Source organism: Saccostrea cucullata, unplaced genomic scaffold (assembly GCF_032062105.1).
Source record: "Saccostrea cucullata isolate Sc308-1 unplaced genomic scaffold, CSIRO_AGI_Scuc_v1 ctg834, whole genome shotgun sequence".
In the NCBI taxonomy this organism is placed as follows: domain Eukaryota; kingdom Metazoa; phylum Mollusca; class Bivalvia; order Ostreida; family Ostreidae; genus Saccostrea; species Saccostrea cuccullata.
This window is the reverse complement of record NW_026925114.1, coordinates 73,790-97,138: the sequence shown is the minus strand read 5'-3', so window position 1 is coordinate 97,138 and position 23,349 is coordinate 73,790. Positions and strand designations below refer to the sequence as shown.

Genomic DNA, 23,349 nt, shown 5'->3' with positions numbered 1-23,349 from the left:
TAGTATCTATATAACACAGTGCCTAACCTCTGATCTCCTTACTAAATGAGCGACTCAGAGTAAACGACGTAGGTCCAGTCTCTGCATTCGCAGATCTCTAACAAGCGGGGCGGGGGGTGTTTGAAGATTTTGCCCCATACCACCCCCTTTTCATTTCGCTCGGACTTTTCACCAATCCTTTACCATAATGGAATAATTATTTGTTAATAAATTATCTAATGTCTCTTTTGTCTTCCTTATGAGGTCATGCTTAAATAGGCGACCTCATCACTTTAACACTCTTTGCCGGAAATCCCTGATTTTTATTTATCTTACAAAGAAGATGTACACCCTGTATACAAAGTTTGGGGCTGCATGGAGTTCTCCTCCCCTTTCCCTGGAATTCACACATCAAATTCATAAACCCATCAAAACTACATTAAAAAAGGAAATAAAACTCAAAAAATGCACCAATTGTTATTTAACATTGGGATACATATACTGTATTTGAAGACAAGCAAGTTGACTAATCCTCGAGATTCCAAATACATACATGTACAATTAGAGAATTCGGAGAAATTGTGCACTTTTTCCTCGGTCAAAAAATTAGGGTCGCAATTCTTTTTTTGAGAGGATTTGAAAAATAATTCAACACATACCATGATTTTAAATTATTGCCTACTTACAACTTTCAATAACATCGTAATAATGAACAACATAAGATTACCTTTGTCTCATTCATATACTACAATTTGTGAAGTATGAAATCCTTATTGATGGACAATATAAGACTTCTGCTTGTTTCCATAATCTTTATGCGAATACCAGAGGTAATAAAAAGTTAATAAGACCAGATGTCACTTTATATCGCACATCTTTAGGGCGACCATAGGTCACCTTATATTGTACATCAAAAGGGAGACCAGATGTCATCTTCCGTTCTACATCATATGGGGGGCCAGAGGCCACCTTCTTTTGTACATCAGTAGGGGGACCAGAGGACACCTAATATTACACTTATGATCAATTGGGGGACCAGAGGGCACCTTATATTGTACATCAGTAGGGGACATCAGTAGGGGGACTAGAGGTCACCTTATATTGTATATCAATAGGGGGACCAGAGGTAACCTTATATATTGTACATCAGTAGGGGGACCAGAGGACACCATATATCTTACATTGGTAAGGGGACTAGGGGTCACCTTATATTGTACATCAGTAGGGGACCCAGAGGACACCTTATATTTAACATCAGTAGGGGACTTCAGTAGGGGGACCAGAGGTCACCCTTTATTGTACATCAGTAGGGGGACAAGAGGACACCTTATATTGCACATCAGTAGGGGGACCAGAGGCCATATATTGTACATCAGTAGGGGGACCAGAGGTCATCTTATATTGTACATCAGTGGGGGACCAGAGGACACCATATATTGTATATCAGCAGGGGGACCAGAGGTCACCTTATATTGTACATCAGTAGGGGGACCAGAGGACACCTAATATTACACTTGAGATCTATAGGGGGACCAGAGGGCACCTTATAATGTACATCAGTAGGGGACATCAGTAGTGCACCCAGAGGACACCTTATATTTAACATCTGTAGGGGACTTCAGCAGGGGGACCAGATGTTACCTTTTATTGTACATCAGTAGGGGACCTGTGGTCACCTTATATTGAACGTCAGTAGGGGACCTGAGGACACTTAATATTACATTTTACATCAATAGGGGGACCAGAGGTAACCCTATATTGTACATCTGTAGGGGGACCAGAGGTCACCTTATATTGTACATCAGTAGGGGGACTAGAGGACACCTAGTAATGTACATCAGTAGGAGGACCAGAGGGCACCTTATATTGTACATCAGTAAGGGGACCAGAGGACACCTTATATTGTACATCAGTAGGGGGACCAGAAGACACCATATATCGTATATTGGTAGGGGGATTAGGGGTCACCTTATATTGAATATCAGTAGGGGGAAATCAGTAGGGGACCCAGAGGACACCTTATATTGTACATCAGTAGGGGGACCAGAGGACACCTAATATTACACCTTAGATCTATAGGGGGACCAGATGGCACCTTATATTGTACATCAGTAGGGGGACCAGAGGTCACCTTGTATTGTACATGAATAGGGAGACCAGTGGTCCCCTTTGTTGTACATTTTTAAAGAAATCAGACATAAAAAAAATTATATGAATGAAGAGAGATAAAGCATCAAAGATTCTAGACCCGTCTAAACCAACAGACACCTAGAAAGAAAACAAGGGTGGACCAGAGGGTACAGATAAAATACATATTAACGAGATGCTAGAGGTTCACCTAAGAACACGACAAGAGGCCTATGGATCTTATAGGTCATTTGAACATCTTGCAAAACTTCAAAACTTTCATTTCAAATAAGCGGTAATAATTAGCAATAATTAGTAGTGCTCATTGACCACAAAAACCCTCATCCTGAGGTCATACATTTCACAATTTTGAAAAAAAGACCATTGTTCATAAAAAAGGTTCATACCAAAGAACAAATTTCAAAGCATTAATTCAGTTAGACTATTGTCTATAAATGACATGGTACCCATGAGCCAGGGGCCTTGAAATTTATAATTCTGGAAGACGTTCCCTTGCTTATCATAACTATACATGTATGTAGTTAGTTAAATTAATATCCAGGAGCAGAGAGGATTTTTTTTTAAAGAATTAAGGAGGCTGGGGGACAACAAATTAACCATCAGTTTTAACTTATTTTTTAGATACGGTAAAATAAATATAATGGGCATCAAAAATGGATACCGTACTTGCAAACAAAAATTAAACAAATAATGTACTGTTTGCCAAATTTCAACAAATAATCACTGACGGTGTATGATTGACTATACGACACATAGCAAAGAATGGAGGCGTACAAGGCGAGGACAATCCCCCGCTCTGAAAAAAGATATTTCTCAATTCGAAAAGTAGTATTTTTTCAAAATTTTATGGTTTATATCATCTTTTACATATCAAATTCTGTATTTCATTGTTTTAATAATTTATGAATAATTTATTTTTTATTTATGTTTTTAAGACATTTGAAAACAAAAAAAGAAAAAGGAAAAGCTTCATGTATGATTCGAACTCTCTTCATAGCTCAGATTTAGTCCAAGACCAACCGCTTTACCCACTACCGGTATGCTACGCTACGAAGTATATGCACTATTGACGTCTTTCAGTGTGATTTAAATGGACGGGTTTGTTACATTTCCATCATTTAAGGACATACGCAACGTACCTTACTTACTGATAATTTTTCAAGATATTCTTAATTTAAACTTATAATACCATTACATATTCCTAGACAAAAAATCAGCATGCGTTACCAGGGGTTTTGAAAAGATATCAAACTGTGAAAATTTTTGCATCATTTAGAGAAAAATGTACAAAGATTATAGAACATAAATTCCAGATGTTTTTTAATATAAAGTTGTTTTAGAAGAGGTGTACCACTCCATGTATAGACATTGAAAGTATTGCACACAAGTCCTTCATTCAGTGGAACTCTTCAACTCCAGGGAATAACCAAATAAAGTTCAAACTACGTTGCGTATGACCTTAAGCGTTCACAAAGAATGGAGACTTGTCCCACTCATGTTCAAAATTCGTTTTTATAGCTCTATTAAGCCCATTTTCCACTAAATATGCTTAACTGTCAACTTTGAAATAAATATTATCAAGTGATAAGTCGTTCAGAAAAATAAAATGATAAAATATTTTGAAGATGACATTACTGAGAACATGATTTCAGAAAAATATAGCTTTTTTGTGGATTTTTAAAATTGAAAAACATTTTGTCGCAGAGCGGGGGATTGTACACGCCTTATCGCCCTCTTTCAAAATAGACATCATTTCGGGAGTAGTTCACACTGTTTTAAAAACGTTTGACAGAAAAAAAGCTTATTACTCAAAAGTAACCCTTTAAAAAAATGAGTGAAAACGACTGCGTATAAGAATATATGAACAATCATTAAAAATATCAGTAATTGTAGTTATCCACGTTTATTTGAATTTCAAACACATAATGAAACTTGAATCTATTGCTTAAAACCCTCAAAACAAAATTTACAATAAGATGTACTTGACAAAAAAAACAAAGGTCTGAGAAGAGCAGAGAATTGCAAGAACACAAAGATAGATTTATAGGCAATTTTCTTAAATATTAGTGGTCTTATTGTTCAAATTCATATTCGGGGATGCTGTTTAATTTCTGGAGGAATCTAGAAAGCAATTTTTTGGCAAAAAATCAAAAGGTTATTGAGAATAAGGAATCCACAACATTAGATTTTTTCCATGACAGCGTCCAAACCCGAAAGCCCTGAAGTCTTGGGGATAAACAAAAGTTAATGTTCATTCACATTAACAATATTCGCCAGATCTTTCACCTTTTGACTATTTCCATTTTCCAAACTTGAGAAAACGCCTTTCAGAAGGAAGAAACAAGTCCAGGAAATCAAAGGATCTGCAATAATCCAGGTTCATACCAGAAAATTAGTTCAAAAAACAATTGAAAATAAATCAGAAATTAGATACAAATGTTACTTATATGTGTTTTAATGAAAAGATAATTTTAGGTTAAATCATTATATCTAAATTATTTAAAAGCGACTTTTGTTTCTTTCCGAGCACCGAAGACATTATCAAACGACCCTTGTATAAGGTGACCTACCGATGTACAATATCAGGTGTCCTCTGGTCCCCCACTGGTGTACAATATAAGGTGGCCTCTGGTCCTACTGATTCACAATATAAGGTGACCCCTGGTCCCCCTGCTGATGTACAATATAAAGTGTCCTTTGATCTCCTTACTGATATGCAATATAAGGTGACCTCAAGTCCCCCTTCTGATGTTCAATTAAAGGTGAACTCTGGTCCCCCTACTAATATACAATAAAAAGTGGCCGCAGGTCCCCCAACTGATGTACAATATAAGATGTCCTCTGGTCCCCTTTTAATGTACAATGTAAGGTTACCTCTGGTCCCCCTGTCGATGTACAATATAAGGTGACCCCTGGTATCCCTGCTGATGATCAATATGAAGTGACCTCTCATCCCCTTACTGATGTACAATATAAGGTGACCTCTAGTCCCCCTTCTGGTGTTAAATATAAGGTGACCTCTGGTCTCCCTTCTGATTTTAAATATTAGGTGACCCCTGGTCCCCCTGCAGATATACAATATAAAGTGGCCTTTGGTCCTTCTAATGATGTACAATATAAGGTGACCTCTGTTCCCCCTTCTGATGTTAGATATAAGGTGACCTCTGGTCCCTTTTACTGATGAACAATATAAGGTAGCCTCTGGTCCCCCTACCGATGCACAATATAAGGTGACCTCTGGTCCCATTCTGATGTACAATATAAGGTGACCCTTGGTCCCCCTGCTGATGTACAATATAAGGTGACCTCTGGTCATCCTACTGATGTCAAATATACATGTAAGGTGACCTCTGGTCCCCCTACTTATGTACAATATAAGGTGTCCTCTGGTTCCCCTACTTATGTACAATATAAGCTGACCTCTGGTCCTTCTGCTGATGAACAATATAAAATGACCTCTGGTCCTACTACTGATGTACAATATAAGGTGTCCTCTGGTACCATTATTGATGTTCAATATAAGATGACCTGATGTACAGTACAATATAAGGTGACCACTAGTCTCCGTACTCATGAAAAATATCGGGTGACCTCTGGTCACCTCTGGTCCCCGTATTGATGTACAATATAAGGTGAACCCTGGTACAACTGCTGATGATCAATATAAAGTGACCTCTCATCCCCTTACTGATGTACAATATAAGGTGACCGCTAGTCCCCTTTCTGTTGTTAAATATAAGGTGTCCTCTGGTACCGCTACAGATGTACAGTACAATATTAAGTGACCACTAGTCCCCGTACAATATAAGGTTACCTCTGGTCATCCTTCTGTTATAAAATACAAGGTGACCTATGGTCCCCCTACTGATGTACAATATAAAGTGAACTCTGTTCCTCCTACTGATGTACAAAATAAGGTGACCTCTGGTCACCCTACTGATGTACAATATAAGGTGCCCTCTAGTCCCCTACAGATGTATAGTATAAGGTGTCCTCTGGTCCCCTTATAGGTATACAATATAAGATGACCTCTGGCCCCTCTACTGATGTACAGTACAATATTAGGTGACCATTAGTCCCCGTATTAATGTAAAATATTGGGTGACCTCTGGTCCCGGTACTGATGTACAAAATAAGGTGTCCTCTGGTCACCCTACTGATGTACAATAAAACTTATAAATGGTAACCCCTTTTCCCCCACTGATGTACAATATCCGGTGTCCGCTGATCCCCCTACAGATGTATAGTATAAGGTGTCCTCTTGTCCCCCTACAGATGTATAGTATAAGGTGTCCACCCCCCCCCCCCCCCCACTGATGCAAAATATAAGGTGCCCTCTGGTCTCCCTACTGATGTACAATATAAGGTGTCCTCTGGTCCCTCTACTGATGTACAGTACAATATTGGGTTACCTGTAGTCCCCCTACTGATGTACAGTATAGGGTGACCTCTGGTCCCCAAAATGATGTACGATATAAGGTATCCCCAGGTCCCTCTTTTATGTGCAATAAAAGATTTCCTTTGGACCCCTATTGATTTGAAATGTAAGGTGACCTATGATCCCTCTGATGATGTACATTATAAGGTGACCACTGGTCTCCCTAATGATGTTAAATATAAGGTGGCCTCTGGTCCCCCTACTGATGTACAATGTAAGGTGATCTTTGGTCCCCCTAGTGATGTAAAATATGAGGTTACCTCTGGTCACCCTTAATTACTTTCACGTTTCTGCTAATATATATATTAGAAAGTTGATCTTTATAGAGTTATAAATATGATTATTTTGGAGTAAGACAAAGAAAATTGTCTATCATATAAAATTCAGTTAATATAAAACGTGACCTGAGGTCTCCGTATTGATATCGAAGAATTTACATTTGTGCCTTTAATGCCTGGAGAGTTCCTAGAATGTTTTATTACTACGCAAAATGACGAACTATTTGCGGGGGACCCCAGGTCCTAGTTCAGCGTACGTTTTATCCTTCTGCGAACACTACGATCCGTTTTGACTGCAGATGTGAAATAAGGTTCGTTCAGATCACAATAATCGCAACCATTGAACCACCACCCAGCTTTCCTATCAACAGCACAGGAATTCTTCCATGAATCATTGCCTGCATCCTTCATGGAAAATGGTCTTCCATTATGATAAGCTAAACTATCTCCTAAAATATATTTTCATTAACCTTTATTTTTACATTTCCTTGGACACAAACTTTTGTCATGTTTATGTCATCAATAATGATTACGTTCTATCAGCATCATCTGAGACCTGTCAGATATTTTACTCTTCCTATGGATGTCGCCCTTATCATAGCATACAATTATATAAATATTTATTTCTATTAAAGAAAGGGTGAACAATCACTGATATTTTACATGTATAACAGAATATATTTTTTGTTAATAAATTACCTGCAGTACCACTGTACCCAGTGGCTGTCAATTTGAATTTTTGGGACTCACTTCCGACAGAAAAACTTGAATATTTTGCAAACGCCTTTTTGCCAGAAAATTTCTGAAGGTCTACTCTCAGTTCACATTGGCTTCTCTTAGTGAGTAAGTGAATGGGTTCATTTCCTTAAAAAAGAAAATTTACATTAATAACTCTTACAGTTATACGTGTATACCCGGTAGTAAACAGACAAATCAGTATGGAAAAATATGCAAAAGTTGATGCAATTCTAAATTACGAATTACAAGAAGAAGTACGAAAATAAACAGTAATCTAGCTCCATTGTAACAATAGAAATAGGGAGATAAGCGGAAAGGACCCTACAAAAAATCAGAGCTATGGTGGAAACATGTTTCTCAAAATTCGTTTGTTTTGGCAATCTCACGAACTACTGCAGTATTTTCAGAAAAAGTGAACCATACTTTACAAAGTTGCGAACAAATTCATTAATAATCTGAGGAGAAAAATGAGAAAACAAAAAAGGCAATAATCATTAAAATCTTTTTGCGTAAACAGTACTGGAAATACAGATGTAGAAAAAGTAAAAATTGTTTAAAATTTTCTGAGGGTAGGGAAAGTTTGTTTGTTTGGAAAAAAGAGTGAAACAAACAAATAAAGTATTTGTAGACAAACCACTTCTTGAAAGTCTAAACGGTTATGAGGAAAAATGTCGTGTTGAATGTGCTTAGAAACCTTATTTAAAGGCAGAGATTTTTTACCGGGTGGTAAATTCCAGGTGAGAGAGGGGCTAATTTTGTACAGGTGTGAATGCCTTGGGGGCTAGCAGTCTACTTCTGGTCATCTGTCTCTTAATCCCTATACACAGGAAGTGATTTAATACACAGAGAAATACCCCAAGTGTAAAACTTTACCTGTGTTGGCGATTTTGAGAAAATTTCAAAATTAGTTGTAAAAGGGTTTTTCAATTATATTGATTTATTTTTGAAAACGCCCCTAACCATTTAAAAAATATGATATAATACTATAAATTCAAATATTAAAACAAAGATTTTTTTTATATTTGAGTGTATGTGTTAATGAAAAAAAAAACAACTCCTGTAACAACCCAATTTGACTTTTAAAATTTAATTTAAAAAAATATTCATCCACAGGACTCTCTCTATTAATTAAATAAAAAGAGAGTCATGTTAACTACATTTCACTAAAAAAATTATCTTGATTTGTTCTAACCTCAATAAAGCTTGTTCACCATGCAACATGCTAAAAAGACTGCTTGTAAATTCTTATCTGATTAAAAAAGGAAAATATAAATGACCCACGATGAGAAATATCATTTTAAAATTTGATTACTTCACTTAGTGCTGCTCTGAACTTTATCAATAACATTTCCACTTGAGGTTTACCATAATGATTTAGCATATTAAAATATCGAAATTTCATTTGAAAAAAAAATTATGTACCAAAGGTTAATCTAAAAAAAGTATATTATATTATAATCCTTTTAAATAGTAAAGGTATATTTAATTCATATATTAGCAATCTAAAAATGTTCATAGTAATACAGTTTCTGTATACAATGTTCAGTAAACATCAAAGGATCAAAAGTTAATAAGAAGGTCACCATGAGTCCCAAAAAAGGTGTTCAGGGTATACACAGGGACCAGTAAGTAAGTATCAATCAAGTACCAGCATCCAATGATGGACCTTCATGCACTTGATTGACAGGGCTAGCCAGACCAGGTAGTTTTGAAGGCGGTGCTTAAAATCTCTGCCTTTAAATATAAGCTAGGACTACGAAATCACGACTTTGCTGTTCTTGAAAAGAAAGTTGTTATAGGTTTATTTCTATATAATTCTATGCAAAACTTTGATCTGCAGTTATGGCTCCTTGATTTGAACAAACTTTAATCTACAATACCAGAGAATGCTTTTCAATATGATCTAATCATGGTTTTGCTGTTTTTAAGGAGGGAATGTTTAAGACTTGTAATGATTTGTTTTAAGGACATTTTGCAAAATAAACCATACACATTATCCACAACATCTATCTTAGTTTGTGAGACCGTATAAACCGAGGCCCCGTGTCACAGCAGGTGTGGCACGATAAAGATCCCTCCCCGCTCAAAGGCCGTAAGTGCCGACAATAGGCCTAAATTTGCAGCACTTCACCGGTAATGGTGACGTCTCCATATCAGTGAAATATTCTGGAGAGGGATATTAAAGCCATATATGGCGTAACTGATCAAAAAAATACATTTTTGAAAAATACAAAATTAAGTAAAGAAATACAGTTAATACATTTAAATTAAAGCTTTTCATTCAATTCTGAACACAGAGAACACATTGTTTCATCTAATAATACGATTTTATCTTCTCTGTAATGTGTTATTTAAATCTTTTGTATTTTCTTCCCAGTCGGAGAAAATTCCGAGAATCCAAATTAAATTGTGATATCTTTATAACGCAATTGACTTAGATTTTGTAATTTACGGAAAAGTTCTATCTTTATATAAAGTAATGATACAAATAATAAGTTCTTATAATTTTAGTCTAATAATTTTCATTGTACATAAGCCATATATGGCTTTAAACAGTATACAATCAATCAATCTATCTATCTTAGTTTGAGTTCAGCATACATGCATACATCAAATTTCGTTTTATGTTTTTTTCAAAATTGTATTTAAAGGGGGGAAATCTTTTAAGGGTCTACTCGGTATTAGGAGATATAATCAAATTTATCTACTTTTGGGAGGTATTCAAATAATAAATATGATAAACAATCAATTTATATCTTACCTAACCAATATTCTCCCTCCACATTACCGAATCCTTCTTTGTACGAATCCCAGGATCTATAAAAATCTACTGAGCCGTCCATCCGCCTATTGATAACCTACATATATATAATGAAAAAAGTAATAAAATCATTGTAAAAAAAAAAAAAACATACACAAAAAAGATTTTTAATTCAAGGTCGATATATTAAATTCAGAAAAATATATCTTTACCAAAAGAAAATATAGTTAACCTAAAATGAATGAATTATAAAAATTTAATTGTACATCAAACCAAAATATGTATGTCTACATAAAATAGAAAATCATTAAAAAAAATTCTTACCGTCCAACCACCTCCCTCTGTGGTCATGTCACAGTACACCAGTTTCTCTGTCTTCATTTCCGGGTATATAGAGTAGACGCCATCTTTCCCTTTTGTGTTGGGTATGGATTTAAGAATAGAAGCACAGTCTCTTTGTTTTTGAAGTTCTATTTGAAGATAACATATTACACAAACATGATAAATATTGAATTTGGAGAAATAATAGATGTTTCAATCATGTTATTATGATTTTTTCGTGTCAGTATCGGTGTCATGCATTACAAAAGTCGAAGGAATTAAAATTATGTTCCAAGGAAGACTTTAAAGGAAGCTCTAATCACTTCACATTAATGAGCATTAGCACTATCTGAAAGGTAGTTTTATGCCATTAGAGTGAGCTGCTCTAAAAAGTAGGATAGAAAAAATGGACATTTACAGTTAATTACACAATCAATGTTAAATTAAAATATTCAAAACATTATATTAGACCAAGAATAAGTAATTTAATTCGTTGTTTCAATTTAATTCCCCAATGTAAGTAAACAATCTTGATTTTTTTTCATAGATAGTCTATTGTATTTGGATATTTTTACTGCGGATCAAAATAAGACAGGTACCCTATTCTGAAAATGAACTAAATAGTCTCAATATACAAACCTTGATATGATATATTTTCCCCTAAGTTCAGAAAACACTTTTGTTAGTGTTTAGAGCATCCTTAAAAAAGTTCAGCAAAAATCTTTAAGATACTCGGTATTTCTTTTTTCGTCATTGTGCATTTCAAATACTTTTTAATATACCTACTCTGATACTTGTTGAAATGTTTCCCAGTAAGTCTGTAGTGAGACAGAAGAGAAATATCAACAGAGACCGGGGTGTCCACTTTGACGGATGTTTTCAGATGTTTCCAGTTCCAGGGAGTTAACTTCAGTAGAGACTCTACATTTCCTGCAATAATAATCACAAAAATTATCGTATAATTACATCGATACAAAAAAGCATTCTTAATTATAAGTAAGAATTTTTATCCATCTTTTTATATTATTTGATGTTTAGATGTCAATGAAATAACGAAATTAAAAATACCTTTCAGATTGGAATGTGGTGCAATACAAACAATGTTTGTAAAGCATAAAAAGAAACACCACACATAGAGAATACTTTGAGCAAGAGCCATGTTTCTTGTTGTGATATCCACGCTACATACCTAAGTGGATATAATTTATATACTTTATTTCGTCATAGTTAAAATGTAACTTGATATTCTGGTTTCGTGACAACTGGTGTCGATAAATTAATGTTTACTTATAAAGTCAGATAAAGGTAGTACCTTGTATTCCACACGCGTCACTCTGGTAAAGAAATCCCACAGAAACACAACGTTGAAAGTGTACATTGCATTAAATATACACTACTTTTTAAACCGAAATTGGTCAAGTTTTCTGATTTGATATGAAATTGTCTTATGCCACTACTAACTACATTTTTATTGATGCTTTCATATTCTAAGTCAGAGTATAATTTCTTTTCATTTTAATTTATCATATAGTTTCGAGTAGATCAATAAATTGTCCATTTTTAGCTATAGACATTAACTTTTTTTCAAATATGATTCAGAATTCTTGCAATGAATCCGTAACTTTTTTTAATTTGCTTACTAGTATTTTAATCGTAAAAATGTACATGTAGACAATTTGAAAAAATATTATTATACCCCCCGCTTGAAAAGCGGGAGGGTATATAGTAATCGTTAATTCCGTCCGTCTGTACGTCTGTCCGTCCGTCCGTCCGTCTGTCCGTCTGTCTGTCCGTCCGTCCGTCTGTTACGCTTTGGGGTACCCATCTCTTATCCGCAACTCCTCTCATACCACTGAATGAAATTTGATGCAACTTTCACAGAATCTTTATTACATATTGCCATTGTGCACCTCCTATTTTATTTTTTGATCCGACACATATTTTGGGTTTCCCGGCCACAGGAAAACATGGACTTTTTCACCAGTTATAACCATATGGGAGGCGGGGGGTATCATTTAGTGAGCTCATCGCTCACAGTACCTCTAGTTTAAAAAATAAGCATTGTAATAAAATATATCATCCTCACTTCCCTTATGGAGTCTTTGCATGGCTTCGGCAATGCTTATATAAGCCTAGCAAGTTATGTATAATTTTAATTTATGTCCTTAGATTTAAATGACTACACCATAACCATTAACTTTCCGGGACACTGAATTGTAGTTGTAGCAAATTGTACAGAGCTTGATATGTTCCATTCAGAATTAAAACAAGCTATTTCAGAGAATTTGTGTCCCCGCGGCTTCGGGAAAAAAAAGAAGACCAACGGGATTTCGGGGGTGGGGGTTCGGATACCATTGAGTGAATTTGTAGAATTATTAAATGTATACAGCACATGTATATTGAAGCAATTAATAAATGCCAATATGGATATAAAGATTTGATTGCTTATTATCTTTATTATGAGTATAGAAGATTCTTTTGATATAGAATATTTATCACACTGTAATTATGATTTTATGAGTTTGTACAAGCAAGACTCATATCTTTTTTCATATCAGATGATGCTGAATACTATCATTTAATGAAAAAAAAAGTATTTCAAAAATAAAAGAAAGAAAATTGATCAACCGGGATTCGAAACTGGGTCCTATGCATGTCAAGCGAGAGCATACCACTACACCACGGAGCCGCTTAATGCTGTGGAAAATTATATGCAAACATTATGTCACATACATGTATATATTTACGTTAGCTATTGTTAAAATTTTACACAATTCATGGTGTCAAATTTAGCCTTTATTAAACAGTTCTAGACTAAAAGATATGATAAGAATGAAAAGTCCGCCGACAACTTGTATTATACGTAATAATTCTCCACATGCCCCTGCGCTAAAAGAAATAGTGCAAAGCGACACTTAATACTAATTAAACAAACAGGGCGGGACACTTTGAGAGGGGTGAGAGAAATCCTAGGGAGGTTTGGTATAAAAAGTCGTTGCAAAAGTTCAAAATCTTTTTGAAATATCGCCCAAAAACGATAGTGTTACACACAAACAGAATGTGTACATTTACGACCTTTTTGAACTTTGACCTTTTGACCTCAAAATCAATAGGGGTCTTCCGTAGGCAACGGGGAGTTGTTGTGCAAATTTTCATTGCAAAAGCTCAAAGGGTTCTCGAAATATAGCGCGGAAACGAAAGTGTTATAACAGACAGAATTTGCGAATTTATGACTTTGACCTTTGACCTTTTGACTTAAAAATCAATAGGGTTCTTCTTTAGTCCATAGGGGGTTGCTTTGCAAAATTTCATTGCGAAAGCTCAAAGGATTCTCGAAAAATCGTGTGGAAACGAAAGTGTTACAGACAGAAAGAAAGAAGGATGAGATTGATGTGATAAAAGTGCATGGTGAATAAATATTGAAAAAAAAATTTCGACAAGTAAAAATTGGTATGAATTTGCTACAGTTGCGAATGGCACAATGATAATTATTTTTCTACATTTTACACCGCACCATGCAGCAAAGCCTACTCTGCAGAAACCATAGGCATTATCACGTGACAAAGATCCAGCACTTTGAGATTTTTTTTCAAAGTGCGTTGAATTTGGGACACATTCAACGCATTTTGAAATAAAAAAAATTAAAGTGTGTTTAGAGTGTACATTAACATTCAAGCCATGGAGAAAGTTAACGCACTTTGAAAAAACAATATATTACAAAAATTCTAGACTTAGACTTTAGTAATTGAGGGACTCAATTTGTAATAAATCATATCTTTCAAAAATTTTTTTTTATTCTACGTGTATTAATTTAAACTCATTGAGAACAAGGAGAAGACGAAGCAGCAGACAAGTACAATGTAGAATATCTCCCAGCCCATTTTTTTCCGTATACATATAGCCGTCGGTAACAAATTGAACGTAGCCTCCACCCCCCCCCCCCAAAAAAAAAGGTAGACCCAGTTTTCAATGCATAAATTATGTATATCTTTGCAAAACAAGCCCCCTCCCGGTACCGATGCTACCTATATATGCTACACCCAAATATATGTATTTGCGTAACTGGTATGAAGTTGAAAACTTTCAATAAATTTTAGCTGACATAAAATGCATGCAAACTGGAAAAAAATAAGTACAGTAAAACATTTAAGAGAGAAAGAGTTTTCAAATTATGGAAAAATCAAAATCGCTCATTTTCACATCCTGAAGTTATCCAACAGCTAGGTTCAATTATTTATCATTCATTAGATTTTAAGAATAGGGATCATACACATTTTTTTTAAAGTGCGTTGATATGGTCGATATTAACGCACTTCAAAAGGAAATATTGTTTTTTCAAAGTGTATTGATTTGTTCCCAGATTTAACCCACTTTGAATTTTTTTCAAAGTGCGTTGTAACACAGCTCTCAACCGGCATTTAATTACACACATGGTTGCGTCTCCAAAAAGTGGAAAATTCTTGTCCCGTTAAACAACGCTTAAACAAACAAACATAATATATTTACGATGAATAATTATGGTGTTTATTTTTACAAATAACATCACATGTATAATAATTTGTTGTATTTCAACACATTCTATTCTAAAAGGCTCCAATTATGATATCGTTACAAGACACATGTCGTTTAAGTCGTAACCAGATATACTTTTCACTGTACAAACTGTATTCCTTGCAGAGGTTCGTGTTTTTCACCTCATTCAAGAACATCAACTATTTATTGACCACGGACACATGTGGACTGTATTTTTTTCCTTTAAATGTGAAAATAACGCTTGTCTTATTTTTCACAATAACATATCTAGCTGTATATTGTGATATTTTTTCATGGTTTGAATGTAATCCAGGAATTGTTGGTCAGAACAAGAGGCAATAGTCAGTCCAGATATTTCTGTTTGGGGTAGCTGTCCTTTGAACACTTCAATGAGTGATCTTGTGGAATATCTCTCAAGCACATAAAATATTACTCCTTTGATATAATCACATTTGTCAGTTACTCGTATCCAATTTTCTTTGTCTTTAATATTTTCCTTTGAAATTGCTCTTTTCAAAAATTGGACAATTTTATACCACATCTTCATCCAGCAAAGCGCAAACGTAACAATTTGAGTTGGACATTTGCCAATACCATACTCAGGCCATCTAAAACAAGGAAATTCAAACACGTAACCCCATGTGTTCATATCCCTTGCAAAGAAGCAAGGCATATCAAAATCAAACAAGCATTTGGCGAGGTAGTTCAGAACTTCAGTTATGCATTCTGCGTCAAATCTTGAATGTGTACATTTGTTTGATCCGTAGACATGGAGTAGAAAAGCTGTTTTAAGAACATATGACGACAAATTCATGCATTTTCCTGGAAAATTAACCTCTCCAATCAACAAACATTTCAAAATTTTGTAGCATTCTTTGTGGTGTGTGTCCATATTTTTCATCAATTCCAGTTCTAGTGCTGCAAAAGTAATAAACCAACAAGTTGGCTGTGGAAAATGTTCAATGTGGCAGGATTTTGTGATGATGTGGCAGCCATGGCTGTGAAGCATATCTTTGAATTGTGAAGGAAAAGAAGACCGAGAGGCTATGGTTTCTGGACAGGGGTGTTTTATGGCCATCATCAGGTCCACGCCAATATTCACATCGTTCAAAGGAACTAGACCAGACTCTGTTGACGCCGGCATTTCTGGTATAATTAAACAGTAATTTTTGTTTCTCATTAACTTTTGAGTACAATTTTCCATTTGAATTTTCTATACATAATGGATTCGATTTGGATACAGATGAAATATTATTCCAAAAATTGCCCACAAGTATTTGAGGATTCCCTAAATAGTTTCCATACGTTTCCTTGTTCATGTGGCAATTACACATATACCTCTGACCAAAGTGGACTCCTTTTTTGAGTTCCAGTTTTTTATACCACGGATTGCACCCGTCATGTATTTGTAATTTGTCAGCCCCAGATAGTGCCTTCAAAATGACCATAAAGTCAAACTCGTCCGTTTTTCCAATTTTCGTCCCTTCAAAGAAGCTTCCAGAGGGAATGATTTGCGAAATTTTGAAAACTGGCTTTGCTTCTCCAACCAGATTACACGTTTTAGCGACAAAATCCCTCACGCATGATTCAATTAATTTCGTAGTGTCTTCTTCTTCTTGAAGCTTACATCTGGACTTGTACAAATGTTTAAGAAAGGCACGTTGCATAGCGTCATTTTGATCTAAAATTATAAGTTAGGTACATTCATTCAAAGTAATGAAAACAAGAAATTATTTGGTGTGACACACACAACCTCGCACAGACACATATCATTACAAAACTTAAATTTATTAAAAAGACTCGGGTAATCACTGTTTAACTCAACAAAGAAGCTAGTACATACCTCCCATTGCTCTAAAATATGAGATGAATACCTTTTTACACCTTTTCACACCTTTAACCTAATCTTTTTCCATTGTTAGACTTCCTCTTTCACTTCGGTTCGGTATACGTATGGTAACCCACATTTGCCACTTAAAAAGCCAAGGGTAAAACAGTTTTTTTTCATGTTTCAGTATATTTGACAGAATTTGTTTGTTAATTCTGGGAATAGTCTGGGAGCTAAGTTATATTAACATGTTTTACATATTTTAGTTTATTTCTGTACAAAATGTGTACAATTGTGGTTCATGTGAATTTCAGGCATTTTAGTTTAACGTTTTGACACTTTATGATTCATTTAGCAAACACTGTTGTGGAGCCGGTAAAGATTGATATTACCTTTTTTTTTGTATTTAAATATTTTTGAAATTCATGAGGTTAAATTTTGATGCAGAATTTACACAGAAAGTGAAAAACGATAAGTAAAGCGAGAGGAAACGTCAGAGCTTAAAAAGCAAAGATTTTTATTTTTCTAGGATAATTATGGCTTTGGTTATTGCTCTGCTTTTATTTTTAATGACTTCATGTATATAAATCAAATTCGGTATCGTTATTTCCTTACTTGTATCGTTTTAATCTAACACTAATTAACTTTACTCAAAGGAAATAGATTAAATGAATAGATTAAGAGACTTTTTCTGGGTAGAATACTATTCCAAGCTTAAGTTTGTATCTAACTTTGGCACTACAATACCCAAGTTTCCAAGGCTCTATTGTGCAGTATGTCAATCCTATAAATACCAGCATTTTATATCAATGGGCCATATCAAATTTAATATTTGCCATTACATACCTTAACAATCATGATTTATATTTAACTTCGACTCCATTCCGATGTTTTTTAGTTTAACTAATCAAGGAAAGTTATATATTCACCATGGAGAGCTATTAATTATGACAAGAAATGCAAATTTTAATTGTTTTCAAGTCATTTAATGATTCATCACAAATACATACAACAGAAATTTTTTTTATTTATATTACAAACATTCTCCCCATCTTTTGGGTCTGATAGAACAGAAAATCTTTTTGCTTATAGAATACACAGTCTCATCTTTTTGGTCTGATCATCATCCTCGGGAACTTCAAGGAACGATAATCATTTCCAAAGTTGTACCAGACGACAGAGGCCCACGTTCTTACAGCAGATCTGTGATAGGGTCCGTTCAGGTTACAGGTTTGACATTCCTGAAACCACCAGCCTGCTTTTCTTTCTACGGCACATGATTTTCCACAACTGTCGTTGGTTGTCTTGATTTTGTGTCGATAATTTCCACCCATTAAAATATTATAAGGCCCTAGACTATCTCCTTCAATAAATTTTATCCTTCAAAAGGGATTTTTTTTGCTATACACATATTTAAAAATTTATTTCAATTATGTACCTTAAGTCACCATCATCAGTAAAGATGTGAAAAAATGTGAATCAATTGTATTATTTTTTGCTTAAACGCGAAATGTAAATTTTTTATACAGTTTCAATGGAATAATGAAACTTCAATAACACTTTTACTTTGCATTGTTTTTTTTTTTTTTTTTTTAGAAAAGTCTTAATAAGTAGATGATGGCATGCATTTATTTGTGTCAAAGGGGAATTAAATGCATGGACTTATATGTACCTGCAGAACCACTGTATCCATTTATTCTCAACTTGTATTTGTTTGACTCGCTACCCACAGAAAAAGTTGAATACTTGGCGAACGCCTAGTTACCTGAGAATTTTGAAGGTCCACTCTTAGTTCTTGTTGCAGCCCGGAGGACCGGGCTGCTCTATACATATAAGTGTAAGTGTTAGTATATGGGGATTGAAGTGGGAGAAGTTATTCCGAATGAAAGGTTTTCTGAACATTAAAAAGATTGTTAATCAGAATGTCCTTTCCCTTTACAAATTACGAGATATTCAATATTTTTACCTCCTTAAAGTGAATCTGAAAAAATATATATGTTTTTCATAATTAATATAAAAAGGTGCATATCATGTTCTAGCAAAAAAAACGACACGTCCCTTTTTTAGAACGTCGAATTTTACTTATCGCATAAAAACGTAATCTACACAGTTCGTATTTTATATTTTTAAAGTGAAATACATACTAGTATTTAAAAATAGGTGATGCATGTGTCTGATTTCAATTTATATTGTATGCAGCCAACATTTACTCGAGGAATTGATAAAGTTTAAAATGGTATCGTTTTCATCATTTAGACGCATGCCTTTTTCACGCATGTCGAAGCGGTTTGATGATCAAGACATTTCCATTGTTTACTTTATTTATTTCCCGGGCGACAATTGATGGTTACATCAATGTTTTCTTGTTGTTTTCTTGTGGTGATTATATGAATGGCTACATCACCTAGATAGAACATTTCATTGAAGAACAAAAACTAGTATTTATTATTCAGAAAGAGAATATATTGAAGACAGTACTTTTATCGGTCATCGGAAAACCATCGTCGGAAACACATGGTCGGTCTCGCTTAAGAGAAGCGAGACCGACCGTGGCTTTCCGACGATGCGGAAAACAAAATTTTCCGTACCTTTTAAAAATATGTATTTTTTTTTTACTGTAGAGTTTTTTTAAGATTCATACAAAAGAGCACCCTCACAATAGAATGTGTTCGCGAACTTATCTTAACGGCTTTTTTTTGAAACCTCAAATAATAGGTTTAAGTTACATGTACCTAGAGATTTACTTGCATAAATTTAAAAAAAATATATGATATATAAGACCAAAATTAAAATGATCCCCTTCTTCTACCCGTTTATGTTATCACATGATTAAAAATAAAGATAATAATACTTTAAAATACTCGTAAAAAGTAAAAAAAAATTTTGGATGCCTGGACATATATATAACGTGAGTCCAAATTAAATATAAAGAAATCCAGTCAGTAGTAATCTAATCCATATTTGAAAAGGACATAATTCAAACGACGGTAATAATAATCTCTTACCTAGCCAGTATTCTTCATACATTACCATTACCAAACCGTTCTTTGTAGGATTCCAAAAATCTATAAAAATCAACGGACCCATTCATTCTTCTCTGAATGACCTAATTTTTAAAATAAAAAACGCCACGTTGCTAAAAATGCTAAATAAATATGAAAACAATAAAAATAAGTACATGTCAAGAGTACTACTCTTGGTGAATGTATACCACGCTTGGTTACAAAAGTACTTCTAAACATTCTAAACGTTCCTTGCAATCTACTAAAAACGCTTATACCGCTGAAAATGTTGTGTTGAAATTTGTAAATGAATGAAGCAAAATCAGACTTCTGAGAATTCCGTAATTTTCAGACTTATTCAAGAGCCCTACCCACATATTATCTTTAAAGGGAAGAAGGGCCTTTAGCTGAAAAAATACTTGTCATTAAATTTTATTTTTTTTCTTTTGTATTTCTAACTTTAGTATGTATAAATACTTTAATGTAGTTATATCATAAGGTATCTAGCTTTATTTATATAGTATCAAAGTGAGTTTTGATTCTCCGTGTTTCTGGCTCATTACTCTGCCCATAATTGGATTTTGTCAGCGTAGATAAAACTATGACAGTGAACATGTGTCTTCAATTTGGCATGTGACATTTGCAAAATAAGCGGAATTATACATACCTATAGATATTTTTTATCAATAACCATGTAAAAAAATTAAATTGTGTTCCCTATTTCACAAAATACTCCACCATGTTCTGATTATGACCAGTTTTAATGTGTTATAATACCGCCCATGTTTTACCATGTATAATCTTACTGCACTAAGAGATTGACTATGACGTCAACAACTCACGCAGCACGCACAGTGTAGAAAAACAGAAGAGTGATTCAATCTATTCCTCTATTCCGTAATTTGATCATATTTGCAAGAATGTTTAAATCTTTTTAAAAATTTCATACAAGATGGCGAACGCAAAAAAAAAAAGCTGCCAACAAATTATACAAGTACTCTGACATAATTAAACTTGAATCATTTGACATGTGTCCTTCTTCCCCTTAAGTGGACTCTATCTTTTTAATTTAACTGTGAAAATGACTATGAATTTTCACACAAATTATACAAGTGATTCAATCAGATTTTGTACATTTATTATCAGAGACTATGACGTTATTAAACTTGAATCATGTGACCATGTGTCCTTCTTCCCCCTTACGTTGACTCTATCTTTTTAATTTACTTGTGAAAATAATGACTTTGAATTTTCACAACAACATATCGAGGTCTATACGAGGGCTGTTCAATAAATAATGTCCTCGGTGCTCAGAAAGAAGCAAACGACGCTTTTCAATGATTTAGTCTTCATTATTTTACTTATTAATCTCTTTTAACTCAAACACATGTCCGTAACATTTTTATCCATTTTCTGATTGTTTTTAGAACTCATTTTTGGGTACATCGTCGCAAGCCACAGTCCGGAGTCTTCGTATATAGCTCTCTCCTACCCGTGGCTGCTTGATCACAAAAAGTGTCGTAATCTTGAATATTTACGCCTCTCTATTGTGCGTCATATTCAGTCAGTGGCAAGTTTTGTTTCCATCGCAATCGAAACCAACAGCTGACGTCAACAGTATACAAGAAATATTTCCTGTACTGCGATTGGATATTGAAAGGTCGCGATAAAGTTCATCATCCTACTATGCTTTACTCGCATTGGTCAATATTTTAATGAGCTACGAAGAATTCTTTCCTCGTTCAGCCACGGTCAGATGGGAGATGAGCGTACATTTTGGCTATGGTTTGCGACGATGTTTTGAGTTGGACCCTTGGTATACTGGAAAATGGCAGATCCAATGATTTCCTGGACTTGTTTTTTCCTTCTGAAAGGTGTTTTTTTCAAGTTTGGAAATAGAAACAAGTCAAAAGGTCAAAGATCTGGCAAATATTGTTAATGTGAAAAAAAAAAAACATTAACTTTCTGTTTTTCCCGAAACCCCTTTACTCTTCAGTGCATGAGGATTTGGACGCTGTCATGAAAAAATTTAATGTAGTGGATTCCTGATTCTGGGTCCTTCCTCTAATAAACCTTTCGATTTCTTTGCAAAACAATTCTTTCTAGACTCCTCCAGATAATAAACTGTCTCCCCGAATACGAACTGGAACAACAATACCACTAATATTTAAGCAAATTGCATATGAATCTGTCTTTGTGCTCTTGCATACGTTTGCTTTTTTCAGAACTTTGCAGTTTTTATCAAATACATCTTATGGTAAATTTTGTTTTGATGATTTTAAGCAATAGGTTCATGATCCAATAATGTTTGAATATAAAACAAACGTGGATAACTACAATTACTGATATTTTAAAATAATTGTTTTAAAGACTTTCGTACACACAGTCGTTTTAACTCATTTTTCAAATTTAGAGGGTGACCTTTGAGTACTAAGCTTTTTTTTCCTTCAAACGTTTCTTTGAAACAGTGTAAATTACTCCCGATATGATTTCTACCAAAATTGCTATGTGTCTTAAAGTCAATCATATATCATCAAATATTATTTGTTGAAATTTGGCAAACAATACATAAGTTGTTATAATTTTTGTTGGCAAGGAGCTCGAGGGTACCCATTTTTGATGTCCATTATATAATTTTTTATCATTGAAATCCACCTGCTCATTTGTCTATAAAACAGGCATCGGTTGCTGTAAATGACACATATTTCAGTGAATATTTCTTTGGGACTTTTAACAAGTTTTACCGGAGCTTTAATGTAGCCTTTATTTACACTCTAGTTTACTGATTCTTTACCATTCATTTATAATGCATTGTCTCGAATAGCCCTTTTTTCCAAGCTTCTCACGATGAAACTATTTGATGAAAAGTGGTCACATAAACTGTTTAAAATTAAGTAGATTCAATAATGAGAGAAAGTCGTAACCCCATGAGTTCATTTCTCTTGCAAAGAAGCAAGGCATATGAAAATATTAAACAAGCAATTGGCGACGCAGTTGAGAATTTTAATGGTGCACTTTGCGTCAAATCTTGTTTGACCCATAGAAATGGAAAAGAAAAACTGTTTTAAGAACATATATGTACATGTATTATGTCAGACATTTTCCTGGAAAACTAACCTTCCCAATGAACAAACATTTAAAAAAAATTGTAGCATTTTTTGGGATATGGGTAAATACTTTCATCGATTCCAGTTCTACCTCTGCAAAAGATAAGTTCAATTTCAAAGAATATGACCTCGGAAGTTTTGGAAGGGACCATATACTAGACATATCGATTCCCTGACAGTTAAGTAACTGTTTGTATTTAGAATACCGTATGTTAA

General features: G+C 34.3%; 2 protein-coding genes across 2 annotated transcripts; both read right to left on the bottom strand.

The window, feature by feature from the left end:
- Positions 1-311: 311 nt before the first annotated feature.
- LOC134268087 (ryncolin-1-like) lies at positions 312-11,835 on the bottom strand. The gene is made up of 7 exons (XM_062750290.1): positions 11,732-11,835; positions 11,450-11,593; positions 10,667-10,812; positions 10,343-10,439; positions 7,543-7,707; positions 7,101-7,292; positions 312-376 (listed from the first exon to the last, which is right to left on the bottom strand). Exons 1-7 carry the CDS (start codon positions 11,820-11,822, stop codon positions 312-314), a joined length of 900 nt encoding a protein of 299 aa, XP_062606274.1. The 5' UTR covers positions 11,823-11,835.
- Positions 11,836-16,155: 4,320 nt separating this feature from the next.
- On the bottom strand, positions 16,156-17,130 carry LOC134268086 (uncharacterized). The gene is made up of 2 exons (XM_062750289.1): positions 17,040-17,130; positions 16,156-16,877 (listed from the first exon to the last, which is right to left on the bottom strand). Exons 1-2 carry the CDS (start codon positions 17,044-17,046, stop codon positions 16,156-16,158), a joined length of 729 nt encoding a protein of 242 aa, XP_062606273.1. The 5' UTR covers positions 17,047-17,130.
- Between the last annotated feature and the right edge of the window lie 6,219 nt (positions 17,131-23,349).

Bases quoted from the DNA above. Each gene is read 5' to 3' on its own strand.
- LOC134268087 (XM_062750290.1), bottom strand. From the start codon at position 11,822: ATGGCTCTTGCTCAAAGTATTCTCTATGTGTGGTGTTTCTTTTTATGC. The intron at 7,708-10,342 runs GTAAGATATAAA...TTCTTTTTTAAG, and splicing joins GGAGGGAGAATATTGGTTAG to GAAATGAACCCATTCACTTA. The intron at 377-7,100 runs GTACGCTGAACT...TGTGAATTCCAG, and splicing joins TGTTCGCAGAAGGATAAAAC to GGAAAGGGGAGGAGAACTCC.